This window comes from Cygnus atratus, chromosome 15, assembly GCF_013377495.2.
Source record: "Cygnus atratus isolate AKBS03 ecotype Queensland, Australia chromosome 15, CAtr_DNAZoo_HiC_assembly, whole genome shotgun sequence".
NCBI classification, from domain to species: Eukaryota; Metazoa; Chordata; class Aves; order Anseriformes; family Anatidae; genus Cygnus; species Cygnus atratus.
Window position 1 is genome coordinate 8,400,789 of NC_066376.1, and position 13,937 is coordinate 8,414,725.

General features: G+C 40.0%; 1 protein-coding gene across 1 annotated transcript; it reads right to left on the reverse strand.

The window, feature by feature from the left end:
• Positions 1-572: 572 nt before the first annotated feature.
• Positions 573-10,244, reverse strand: LOC118249223 (acyl-coenzyme A synthetase ACSM4, mitochondrial-like). Its single transcript, XM_035548965.1, has 13 exons — positions 10,044-10,244; positions 9,389-9,599; positions 8,654-8,861; positions 6,645-6,788; positions 6,023-6,179; positions 4,278-4,357; positions 3,787-3,910; positions 3,307-3,387; positions 3,009-3,110; positions 1,885-2,012; positions 1,699-1,798; positions 1,000-1,119; positions 573-659 (listed from the first exon to the last, which is right to left on the reverse strand). The coding sequence occupies exons 1-13, from the start codon at positions 10,242-10,244 to the stop codon at positions 573-575; spliced, it is 1,743 nt and encodes a 580-aa protein (XP_035404858.1).
• Between the last annotated feature and the right edge of the window lie 3,693 nt (positions 10,245-13,937).

Sequence of the window (13,937 nt, forward strand, 5' to 3'; positions counted from 1 at the left end):
TCTAGTCTGTGTCTGACATAGATGCTGCCTATGCTGCAGGCTTAAGATGTCCACATTCTTTTTTTTACTTCTGACATTTTATTTTTTTTTTTAATTTGCCCTTGCTGCACATTCATTTTTAACACACACATTTCTGAACCTGGAGGCTTTCAAGATTCATATAAATAGGGTGCTTAATTTGGATGTGTGCATGATCTATAGCCATTTCTGGGTACTATGATTTCCTTATTAATAAGCTTCTTCTGAGTTAAGATATCTGGTCTCAAAGAATTAACAGACTGCTCCTTCACCTGGTAATCACTTCTACCATAATTCTGACAAGCGTTAGGCAGCTGGGAGATGCTGCATTTACACACGCTTTGCTAGGTATGTTTGATTCTATGATTTTTGTTAAACAAGAGCACAAACATTTAAGGACCATACAGTTGGGACTTTTTAAACCTTGTGCATTAGTACACATTCACTGCCTAGTGAGTGAAATACAATCCTATCTTAGTGCTTACAATTGTAATAGAAAATCTCCATTATAAGTGGAATCAGTGGGGACAGTTTTTCTAGATTGCTTATCAAAACTAAATCTGTCCACGCTCTTTGTTCCTCAGTTCACTCCGTCTGATTTTCCCAGTGATTGTCTTTGGCAGCTGCTCGACAAATTCAATCTGATTAAAAAGAGGGGAAAAAAGTAAAATAAGCAGATTTCATTTATAGATTTTTGATTCAAAATAACATAGGTTTCTATTCTGTTTAATTTCAATAAGATTTTGGTGACTTGTAGAATAGTTCCACTTTATTTTTCAGATTCTGTAGTGTCTATTATTTTCCACAGTCTTCCTGAAAATAGTATTTGTCATTTCTCTTGCATACCACATATTTGGGCTTTTTAGTTTGTTACTAAATTGGATGTAATGAACTGAGTCTAATCTTTCAGTTTCTAGCCTCTCTCCACTTTAAAAAGGTGATTGGGAGTTTGTTTTTTTTTTAACACTCTTATTTACATGCCTTTCTGGGGTACTTGTATGGAGCAGTGACTTTCTTGACATGATCTTGCAATTCACAGGCCAGTTTCTTTAGATCTTGTGCCTTAAAGGAAGGAGACAAGACCACAAAAGCTTTTACCACCTACAAAGAGAAAATAAACCAAAATTACAGCATTAATTAATCTATAGCAACCTAGCAAATGAGGCAGTTAATTGCAAATAAATGAGTATTGCCTGTAGTATCAGCTTGCTGTTTCACACCTGTGCTGTAAACAAATTTAAAATTGTGACTAAATAATGTTTCTACTTTATAGTAACAAAGGTACTAAGTACCACAACACAAGTTTCAAAATCTGCTTCCAAATTTGTAAAAGTTCTGCAAAAGACTGTTATAAAGTTCTTTGATGCTGGGGCCTTTTCTGCAAATGTACATCGTTAAATTAAGGAATATAATTCTCCAGGCAGTAGGTGAAAGTGTACACCAATTCTTACCAGACTCACTTTTATGTTCATTGTCATGGTCTTTAACAGACTAATGATTATATTGTCACTCAAAAAAACCATACATGGAATATGGGATATACAAACTACTGCTTCACTCCCTTTGAGTAAAGCAATGAAAAAGTTGGGATAGCTATACTAAGGGTCTTCTGAATTGAGTGGCAACTCAATGTAAACTGATGCAAGACACTTCATGAATGGAAGAGTGATCACTAATTACCTCGCCTCTGATGGGATCTGGGCTGCTGACAACAGCTGACTCAACAACAGCTGGGTGCTCTATCAGGGCACTCTCTACTTCAAATGGTCCAATACGATACCTAGGAGAGAGAAATTAAATGCTTAGATGAAAAGTATATAGTTATTTCTTAGACATTTCTTGGCACTTCAAGTGAAATCTACAAACCCAGAGGAGATGATGACATCATCAGATCTCCCCATAAACCATATATAACCATCCTCATCCATGCTCCCTCTGTCTCCAGTGATATAGAAGTTCCCACGGATTGTTGAAGCGGTTTTCACTGGATCATCCTGTTGAACAAGCAACAATTAAATACTCAAAATACTGGGAAGCCTTAAGCTTAGAGATGAGTTCTGCCACTTTGGACACTACCCATAATACCTTTCATTGCATTCTTTCTAAGAGCTTGTGCTTGCTTTTTCCATAAGGGAAACCTTAACACAATGGCACATACAGAAGTGAAGATCACACAGTAGGTCTGTTGAAGAAAGGGGGAGAGAATGGAGGTTTCATATCATGAATTCCCTGCTCAGTCCAAAAATAAATACTTTATAATATTAAGAATATTTTACCCTGCCCCTATCACGGTAGCTGGATATCAGATGGAACTTGAGAAATAGAAAATCACTGTCTCTATCTGGCCCTGATCAAGCTACTTTTCCCTTGGGGTGCTTATAACTGCACCCTGGTCGAGTCACCAAGTTTGAAGAAAAAAAAACATACCTACAGCAGCACCATTGCTGTATACCTTTCTGGATGAAAAGGGATAAAGAATAATGGTGGGAGGAACAAATACATATACTCAGTATTTGTGCATAATTTGGGTCTACACTTTAAGAATCTCCTCTTGCCTTCTATGCTATCTGTAATTATGAAGAAGATGGTGGGAGAAGCAAAAGACCAGTGTCTCTACACAAAAAAAAGTAACATAAAAACTGCAGAGTTGCTCCCTCAAAATGCACTAGGGCTGAGTACACCCTCCACTAAATTTGAAGGAGAGGGCTTCAGTTTGGCAGCTTGTTTTGGATTAACACTGTTACAGGAGTCAAGGTGGGATATGCTGGGGAAATGTATGGGTGACCATCTTAGGCTGAAGTTTGAATTGTTGCATGTTGCTGCCATTGGTACTTTAGCTATTGCCACTGAGTCAAAAAGTCACTGAAGTCAAAGCACTGTTAAGTCAAGAAGAGCCACAAGCCTTTTGTGCTGCACCTCTTCCTGTTGGTATAAATGTATATCATGCTGCAGGCCTGAACTGGCTCTCAGGAAATTCACTGTTGGCTTACCACGTATCGAGTGAAAAAAGTGAACGGCCGCTTGGCATCAATTTTGATAGCAATGTCTCCTTCTTTCCCAGGAGGCAGAACACTGCCTTTTTCATCTATAATCTGCAGTAGAAAAGGCAAATGGGTAGTTATGTTTTCACATTTTAAGAACACCATGTTCTAAAACTAACCAACACAACAGCTTAACCACTCACAGCCCTGAATACCACCATATGCTACTGAAAGTTGTACTGTATGTTGCGCTTTCCCATTTTTCACTTCTTATGATAACAGCAAACAGAAAAGGAGATCACCATACCTGAACATCATAGGGGGGAGCTGCCTTGCCCAAGGAACCTGGCTTAATTTTCATTCCTTTCATATTTCCACATATCATTCCCTGTTGGAAAAGACAAACAACCAGCCCAGATGTTTTTCACTGTCATTGCTGAGGCTACTCCTGCTCTTGTACTGTGCCCACTGCTGAGCTAGCTTAAGATCTAAATCTGCCATCTGTGTAAGCCAAAACATTTGAGGACTTCACTGAGAGTCTTCAACAAAAAGTCTATGACATTTTACAGTTTAAGTAGTCTTAGAAGCAGTATCATAACCAAGTTGTAATTGTAAGCAAAACAATAAACCCTCCTGAAGGCAAATGCTACATATTCTAATGTCAGCTTTCTTTCCCAATATATATAGCCAAGTTCTACAGTTGCCAGGAGGAATGAGATATCTGAGTCCCCTGAGAGTCTTGAGTGATAGCTGAGTTGTAGCCCCTTACAAATGAGGGTGAACGTACAATTTCTGTTTGGCCATAGCCTTCATAGATATTCAGTCCTGTTTGGCTTTTCCACTGTTCCATCACTTCTGGGTTGACTGGTTCCCCTCCACTCAAACAGTGCTTCAGTGTCTTGAATGCGTACCTTCATAGACAGAGGACATTGCTGATATCAGAGGAAAGAAAGGCACAAATTCTGCTCTCCCTGACATCTGTATGTCCAACCCTGTGACTTCAGGGCATATTGAACTTTCTTAGAGCTAGGATTGAGAGAATGCCTAGAGGTATATTTATTGTGTAATGCCTCAGGGCAAAACATGCTCTGGGTTGGAGGTGGCAAAGTTTTGTCACCTCTCTCTGCAATGCTGAGGAAAAGGCTGCGCCTCCTGACAGTCCTTGCCTCCAACATAGAATTTCCACCACTCTGAGAGTTTAAGTAGAAAGCAATATTAAGGCCCAGGCAATAGCTTGTCTGGACATGGCATGGCCACTTGCTAACAGACGTGAGGTACCTGGTGAGGTCGTGCTGTACCAACATACGGTAGACAGTTGGGGCGCTGCACAGAGTGGTCACTGGATACCTGCACAAGGTCTGACAAATTAAAAAGAAAATTAGAATTCAACAATATTGTTTTGGGAAAAAAAAAAAACAACTTCCTGCTAACGATTCATTTCTATTCCATATTAGGGCACAAATTGTAAAGCCTGACTGTAACCTCACTTAACATTGTAAGCCAAAGCAAAAAGAAGTCAAACCCATGAAGTAAAACAAAACAAAACAAACAAACAAACAAAAACAACTGTGACTGTCAGTGTTGAGATAAGATACTACAGTGCTTAAAACACCTGCTGAAGAGGTGATACACTGTGGTAAATTGCTGGTGTTCATAGTTTGTCCTGATACTCACTTGAAGCACAAAGGACCATCCTTTTGTGTGAAAACCTGGCTCTAGAGGTACAACATAATTTCTGAAAGGGACTTCAGTAAAGCACACATTTCACCTTAGGACAAAGTCAGACACTGCAAAATGGAGGCACCTAACATGAGAGGTTTCTTTTGAATATTTTGCCTATGCCAGTCTTTTATTTGATCTCACGCTGAAAAGAACTGCCACAAAGCTCCAGACATGCTGCAATTCCTCAGCAGTCCTGACAAAGTGCCTGCCATGCAGTACAACGTGCAGAGCCAAACCTCTATAAATTCAGGCTGGATTGAGAGTAATGCAGTATTAAAAGGTTTTGGTGTGTTTTTTTTTTTCTTTTTTTTTTTCTTTTTCAGACTGGCACACTTATATATATATATATTTCTTCTTTGGCTGGCACTGAACACAGGACATGTGTGACTTACTAGAAAAAGTAAAGATCTCAGCTGAGCCTCTTTTTTCTGACGCATCTTTTTTTCTCACCAATAACACCAGCAAATGATTCTCAATCACTCTGGTAGAAGAACTAAGCCATACTTTTTATTTTTTAAACCTCACTTCTGCCTGCAATGAAAGTTTGCTCAGAGGCAGGGGACAGGTAATGATAAACAAAAGCAAAGGGCAGACCTCTCATTTACCAGTCTTCACTCCAGTCACACCATGGGTAAAGCAGCCTCTAATGTCTACTTCATTTTGTGCAGAGATCTGATACCCCATGCACGTTGCAAGCAGATGTCAGCAAGGCCAAGAAATTTATTTAAAGAAACTAAAACCAAACTAACAACTACCATTTTGAAAAAGGAAATGGCATTAAAATGCCCAAATAAACCTCGTGGTGTTAGGAACATACACTTTACATATGTACTTTGAGCCATTTAGGAATAGCACTCTCCCCTTTTTCTGTCGCAAGAGTAAATCTCAGATTAGCTTGAGAAGCTTGAAAATAATTTGATTTAGGAACAAGCTCATCTCACTACTTCATTGTTTTCCAGTGCTGACTTGTCTTTCTTAAGGGTCATAGCATCTTAATTAAAATATTAATTTACATGTAATTCAGCTCATTTATCATTTCAATAGTGAAATACAGGAGGGGAGAGGTTTACGTAATACCAGTAACTCCTGCTGATCAGAAGCAGCTGGTAATATCCTATGCCCAAAAAAGTCATGCTGCAAAATCCTTCTTGTATTATATTCTTATTCAAAGCACAATCACCTTGTGGTTATGCCAATTTAAAACAGCTAATCCCATCAACCTAAGAGGCTTAGTTTTGTGTCCTGCCTGGAAAATAACATGAAATATGAGTAACTACTCATTGTAAGCATGGTGTTCTTACATTTAAGATTACTTTTGGATCAAACTGTGGCATAGCATGTACGAAAACGCATGTACCCTGGAACCATGGACCAAAAACATTCCCAATAGCTGCCTTTATCCAGCCAGTGTCTGACATGTTCCACACGATGTCTGAGGGAGTCAAATTCATCCAATATCTGTTAAAGACAAAGATGACCAGTATAACGATGCCTGCAAGTGGAAATCAAAAATGCGAGAGGTTTTGCGTGTTTTTATTTTTTTGGCCTATTTTTATTTTTTTGGCCATGTCTTTTTAAAGGCATGGTAAATTTGATCCAAAACTCAAGAGCTCAAATAAATGCGTTTTATCTATCCTTTATACTGATGGTAAACATAAAGAAAAATAAATGGTATCCTAACTCATTTTTCAAAATATGTTATTTTGCATGGATTACATGGCAAGCAGTTTCTAAAATGGTGCTTTATACCATGTCACACAAGACCCTTGCTTCCTAGGTACAATTCAGCTGAAGAGACCACAAGAAATGACATGCACTGTATGTGAGAGCCTCATCATCTATCACAGTTTTACCATATACAGAAATTCTTCTGTTTGTTTTGTATTTCAGAGCTGTAAAAGCATAATTAGCTCAATACTTCACCTTCCACAGATAAAAAAACCCAGACCAAAGCTTCCATAGGAATGTTCAACCATTTTGGGGAAGCCTGTGGTACCACTAGTAAAATAGATTGTCATTGGATCCTGGCTTCTTGTCTTCACGCAGTTATGGACAGCAGAGGCAGCCCTTGAAAAAAGGAAACATATGAAACAGTGAATGATGTTATTTGGCAGATTTAGCTTGGCTCCTTTAAGCAGGATTGTCTGTATAGTGAGACGTTAGTGCTAAGAAACTACTGAGATTCCTTCACTCTTGCACTGCTAGTTCTGTATCAGTGTCGTTGATCTTAGTCTTTAACTTTTCTCTGTGTAGATCTTCTCCACAGTTATACCCCCAACTGGCTCACTTTCCTTCACCTCCCATAACCATAAAGAGTCCCAGAATCTTGTGTTTGATCAAAGTACCCTCCAGAAAGCATATCCTCCAGCCTTAACGTGATTAGCTGAGGGCACACCCACCATTTCAGGTGGTGGATGGTCCCACCAGTTAATTATCCTGGGGAAGCATGGGGATGCACAAATTCCTGGCAGTCTGGTCCATGACAGGGAGATATTTCTCATCCCGTAATGGGATGAGAAAGCAAAACCACTTCTTCTTCTGTGCCAGGATTGATGTTTGAAAAGGTTTTGCTTGGCACAGAAACACTGCCCACGCCTGGCCCCCGCTGCGAGGTTGGGCTCAGGATGTCTGTCTTCCTGGGCCCGCTGTCTCCCCGTGCTGGCTGGCAGGTAGCCTTGCTGACAAGGTCCACAGCCCCCTGGCCAGCTCAGCAGCTGGCTAAGGCAGCTGAGGACACGGGGCTGGGAGGCCGGGCGGCCACCCCACTAGGTAGGCAGGCTGCCAGCGATCTGGCGAGACAGCAAGCCCAGCAGGACAACAGCCCAGCAGTCTGAGAAGACTGGGAGCCTGACAGCCGAGCAACCCTGGAGCCAGACAGCTAGCACTTTGCAAGGCAGCCATCTGGGGAAACCAGACAGCCTACCTGCCTGACCCCCAGTGGCAGCCTCTGTAGGACTGACACAGTTCCAGACAATATTCAGGTTTTATCAAATCAATTTTACCCACTGCCATGGACCTGAGCCCTGAACTATTAAGCCCAGCATGCAAGAGGATGCTTCAAATCCACTTGACAATGCTTTAGTAGCTCTAGGAGGTTTAAGAATGCAGTGTTACTGCTTTCTTTGTCATCCAGTTAAGCGGCACTGAGGTGGGTAATTGTTTGAAGGAAATACAGTGACAACTGGTAATGCTAGTTCAGACTTCAGTGGTTGTAAGAGTGCACAGAACATCTTACAAAGCTCTCAAAGTGACTAAAGAGCTTGTATTCCACCATGAAAGAATGTTTTTAGTTACACAGATGCTTTTAACAAAATGCTGGTTTGTAAAAATCACATCTAGGACCCTGAGCACATTGCAGCAGGGTATTTTGCTTCCCTACCCCATGGTGCTTCACCACCCCTTGTACAGTCCTGTGCACTGCAGTGAAAAGCTGTCTGTTGGGTGCCACTTCGGTAGCTGCATTTCAGTAGTGAGTCAGGTGGATTTTTAAATGCATTAGGAACATTTTGCACTGTGCTCTTTTAGCTTTTCATAGAGAAATGCTATTCACGTAAGTCTTATCATCATCAGGTTTTAGGAATATGGATTGGAGTAATTTGTATAGAATATTTTTCTTTGAGCTTTAGAAGGCAAATAGTCCACAGCTGTCAATGAAAGACTTTCCTGTCCATTTTCACGTATTATTTTCCCATATTATTTCATAGTCACATGAAACAAACCTAGATGTCCTAAGACTAAACTATACTTTTTTTTTTACTTAGCAATTTGGCTATTCCCAAATATTCTCTTTCTTTGTAGAACACTGACTAAATTGCCTTTCCTCCACCCTCTCAAAGGTATTAGTTCATTAACAAGACACAAGTATGTGTTTAAACAATGAGAAATCTTCCATTTGAGGTAACAGTGATAGAGCTGAGGCAGAAAGCACTTACTTGAACAAATCACTGAAGTTAAGCCACTCAGCTCTTCTGCTTTCAGATACAATTAGCTTTGTTTTCAGAAACTGGCACTTGGATGCAACTGAGTCCACCGCAGGAGCAAGCTCATCAATTGTAACAATACACTTAGCCTTGGAAGCCAGCAATCTATAGCAAATGTCTTTTGCTGTCAGCTGTGTTGTCCCTGGGATGAAGACAACACCTGAAAGTACAATAAAATGGGAAACTTATTAGCTATTTTTCACTTTCAGCCCTGGTCACTTCATAGCTTCTTCTGATTTGTTGAATATCATCACCATTCAATCCAGAAATGAGATGAGGGTTAAACAAGTCACACATCCCTGAACAGATTGACTCTGCTTCCACTTGAATACAGATGTGCAGATCTAAAGCACAAAATAGTTTCTGTTTCTAAGAGACCCTTTGCTCCAGGCACAATGTAAGTAGAAGGTATAACTTCAGGGCAGTTAATGCTAGCAGCTTTAACATAAATCTGTTGAAATTAAATCAAATTGATTTCTAAATCATCACAAGCCACAAAAAGTGAAAGAAAACCAATGAAGGTAATTTCACCAGTCATAAGACACTGCCCCTGTCAGTACCTTTGATTGTCAAATATTCAACCTACAAAGTCAGGTAAGAAATGTAACTGTTAAATGAATTGTTAACCAACTTTTGACACAGAAGGTAACAAGCAGTCCACAGACCATCAGGAATGATACAATTCACCTGTTCGCATACAAGCCGTATTCAGCAGCCACCACTCTGGGATTCGGGGTAGAATCACTATAATTCGGTCTCCTCTTTGCAGACCACACGGGCCAGAGAGCACATTGGCCACTTTTCGTGACTCAAAGCCCAGCTCTTCAAAGCTCCATTTCCTTTCACCTCCTTTTCCATTTATCCACCACAGAGCTGGGTTTGATGGTTCCTTTCGTTCCTAGAGACAATGCAAGAACAAGTGACATGCTGGTTACTTCCAAGATTCCTGTAGTTCCTCTGGGATGCTTCAGGCAGTGCAATTCAACAATGTTATATATTCTAGGACAGGGCAAGGATCTTAAGCATGTGTTTAGTTTCTGTTTAAAAGAACCCTTTTCTAAGGCACATAAAAGTTTCTGTGTATATTTAGCTGATTTGCAATGCTCATAAATTACTTGGAGGCTTTTACAAACCCGGCACTTTGTCATACATACAAAGCACCATGTCCCCTTTGATGCTGAAGCAAATTGACTGTCCTTTCCCTGCAAAGTAAGACATTAAAACAGAAAAAGGGGAGGAAATTCTGGTCCTGTTGAAGTCAGTGACAGTTTTAGACATGAATTGCGGGAATAAAGGCACAGTTTCATTTAAAATACTGAATCTGCAGGGTCGGAAATACTACCTTTTCTATTTGAGACCACTTGTCCAGCACATCACCTGCAAAATTGAAGTACTCAGGCACTTCCTGTTCACAACGACTGATGGCTTCATAATCTGAGAGATTCAAAGGTGCAAAAGTCTTATGACACTGGTGGAATAATCTGTAGAGTGTCTGGATGCTCCATGAAGACCGCAACACTTGAATTTCAAGTAAAATCTTCATGGCAAAACCAGATATATGTGGGCTTTTGGAGAGGATAACCATCAGAGCTATTTTTTAATGATTATTTCCCTTCTAAAAGAGACAGAAAAATCAGTAATAGCATTATGATGTACGCATTCCCAGCTGACTCCAAATAGATCAGATGTATACAGAGCAGTAAAGTCCACCTCTTCATGACATTTTATCCCACCTCTCCTTATGGTTAAGATAGAGTTCCAATAACCCTTTTAAGTCTTTTGGTTTTAAAGCTGTCCATAGGCTTCTCATAGAATTCCCCCTTGAGATGACAACTCCCATGCTGTCCAACCAAAGGATGGACTTGAAACTATGGACACACCTCCTAAGAGTTTTTGGCATGTTGCACATGAATAGTGTGTTTGGATGGGCACTACTGCAGCTATTTCTGTCAAAAACAGAACAAAACAAAAACAACAAAAAAACACCAAACCCCGGATAGCAGAAGCCAGTTTTCAGCCCACAATTAGAAAGGATGAACCCTGTGAACCCCTTCTATCACCCCACTGAACTGGCTGCTGAACTCAGTCCTAGAGATGTTTAGGGCTTAGATTATTTGTTGTTTGGACATAACGTGCATGACAGAGTGAGAGACCGAAGCTGGTCATTGCTCCTGATGTTTACTATGGATCAGCACTGCAGGGAGGCCGAAGCTCATCAGTCCAAGAGCAGGTGCCAGCAGGGACACCTCACACTAGGCACAGTTTCTCTGTATGTGCTGGGCATGGAAAGAGCTAGCAGAGCACCCTGCGATGAGCCCAGGGAGTTCCCACCTCATTAAACCGAAAGAATAAGAAAGACACCAATGAATCTGGTCCAGGGTGCTCTGCCATCTTTCTGCTTATCTTCAGATACTTCCATAGCCCATCTGTAAAGCTATTGCTCCTCAATAGGACCTCAACAGTAGCAAAACCTCTTGCTCTTGTGATGCCAGCAGCAACACAGACCTCTTCCAAATCATCTCAGGAATTTCTTTGTTTATGCCACCAACCAAAAGTATTCCAGAGATCCATGATGACCTCCTTGCAGTTAACCTAAAGACCAATCTGGTCTTTTTATAGCTCTTATCCTCCCATTACTATTCCCTGCTCCCATCTATGAGATTTACTGTGGCATCAGGTCCTCCATCCAGCTCTCCAATTGTCAGGGTTTGGATCCAATATTCCCATGTTGTAGGCACCACGGGAGTCTTACCTACCTATACAAGGCTACCAATTGCAAACACGGATTTGATTACAGGATGGCTGCCATCATCTGTCTCTGGTATTGGCCTTGGAATTCAGGACATAATGATCACGCACAACTATTCAAAGCCCAGGGTAATCACCAGCAAGCAGGGGCAAAGGAGCTGTGATGGAGTTTGTGCATTAAGCCAATATGGAAGAGAGGCAATAAATATCCATGCTGTTATTTTTTTGCTAAAGCAAAAAACACAAAGCATAAGTATGTTCCACATTGCACTGTTTGCTCTCCTTTCCTTTTGTCCAAACAGAAGATTGCAATCCCCCCATGGCATTTACCTTAACATATTAGTCAGATAGCAAAGTATCATGAATAACTCAAAGGTGGTTTTTCACATTCTCTTATTGATTTGCTTACTGGAATAATGTTTTTGCTACGTTTGTATTTATCCCTAAACATAAACAGATGAACTTGGTTTCACAAAATAAAATTCATAGTTATGCATCACAATGAAAATACTTTGCAAAAGAGTGAAGCCAATTAGAGCTGTATGTATGGGAACATGGTGCTCACGGTACATTCAGTCTCAAAGACTAAAATAGAGAGGCTTTTTCTTTTTTAGATTTTTTTTTTTACTGTGCTTATAACATATTGCTTCTTATCTTTATTCTTAATAGTTCATGAAAGAAAAGTCCAATTCCCAAACTCACAATAAATCAGTGAAAGCTGTGAAGAAATTGGCTACCACATTATTTTTCTCCCAGATCTGAGACAGTGATTGGAGACTCACACCTGGAAAACACTCTTCCAGAAAGAAGCTACTTCTTCAGTCTGCTTGACACAAAGCAGAAAAGTACAACTGCTCTCTGGTAGTCCACTTTCCTTCATAAAAGTGAAAATCATATGAAGAAAGAGGAATAAAATGCTGCATTATAGATTTTTCTTTTAACATTAGCAGAAATCATCTTGCATATTTGAGAAGAATAAGTGTTTCAACAATCACTAAATAAAAACTAATTTCTGAGGGTATTTGAATAGGTTGTCCTTACCTGGAGATGTTATTTGTGATCAGGTGAGACTTCTTTTAACTCTTACACACGTATCTTGTGTAGTAGTTGCTGGCAAGTATTGCCTCTAGCTCTCTGAGCAGTCATAGCCCTTCATTAGCATCACACATCACATTCTGTGGTGGGGATTATTTCCTCCTGAGAGTGAAGATTACATTTCTCCAATTACCTTCTGAAGAAAGGCACAATTACTGAAAAAGTCGTGAGAAGACAGAAAGAGCACTGAGTACAAATGACTGCATTTCTGGTTCACTGCCTTAGGAGAATGGATAATCCACCAAAGATTAATATATAACTCCATTCTACGGCACCAATCATTTTGGAAACTGCAACAGTAGGTCTTTCTTTTCAGGTCATGGAGTTAAACACAGTATGAGAATTGGTACAATAAAAATATGAAGATTTTCATAAACCTGGTGCTGATAAATGTCACCTGTAATATCTGACAGACAATTACATGAATAAAATACATGCAGTTCAGCCATGTGTCATCAGCTCTGATCAATGAAAACTCAAGCTATAGAGTCATTGCCATGAAACATGGTGACAAAGATGAGGTGAGACAAAGTCCATGCTCTGGAAGGTAGCAACACAATGTATGAACTACAGGTTTAGGAGAATCTACTATGATCACAGTACAGCATTTTAGTATTGCCACCTGGGACACTGAGTCCAGCAAGGGGAAAATATTTATAAACTAAGACCTAACTAAATAAAGGATATACATAAGCATACATATAGACCATAGCATATATAGACTGTATATAAATACACAGAGGCAATAAACTGTATAATTAAGGATCAGAGTCAGGAAATGACAAGAGATGATGCTAGAAACTAGCAGAGATAGCAGCTGTGGAAGTAATGGACTATGGAGAGGCAGAACCAAGCTGTTAGAGCCCATGCATCTCTGCCATATCAATGTATGACTGATTCTTCAGGTAGACTGCTAAATTGCTACATGTTAGGAGTACCTGAAAGCTTTCAAGTCAATTTTGCAAACTGAACCTAAACTCTGAAATTACTCAGAGGTAAACTATCCAATCTGGCATCAGTGTTGTTGCACAAGTCAAGTACAGCCTCTCTCCCTGTCTATCGTGTCTTATTGTAGACCCAGAACCAACTCCCCAGACTAAATTCTGTAGAGTTCACTGTTAGGAGATTACCCTCCCCGGCTTGATAAACTACATACAACATAATGAAAAAGCATATACTCAAAGTAATTATAGACTGTCCACCTCTCATTTTAACATTTTTTTTTAAAGGGTGTGCAGCAGAATTCCTGAAGTGACACTATTAGCTGATGTTATGGTAATATGAAAAGAGAATTACTGCATTCTTCTGATTTGACTGCTATTTTAGTGGTTCTGCTTTTGCTCTTACCATTTTTCAGTCAAGAGCATGAACAAAGATAACTGTGGATAGAGGT

Coding starts and splice junctions, on each gene's coding strand:
- LOC118249223 (XM_035548965.1), bottom strand. CDS start 10,244: ATGAAGATTTTACTTGAAATTCAAGTGTTGCGGTCTTCATGGAGCATC. Junction 4,358..6,022: donor ATCCAAAAGTAATCTTAAAT/GTAAGAACACCA, acceptor TTAATTTGTCAG/ACCTTGTGCAGGTATCCAGT. Junction 1,120..1,698: donor CAGATCCCATCAGAGGCGAG/GTAATTAGTGAT, acceptor TTCTCTTTGTAG/GTGGTAAAAGCTTTTGTGGT.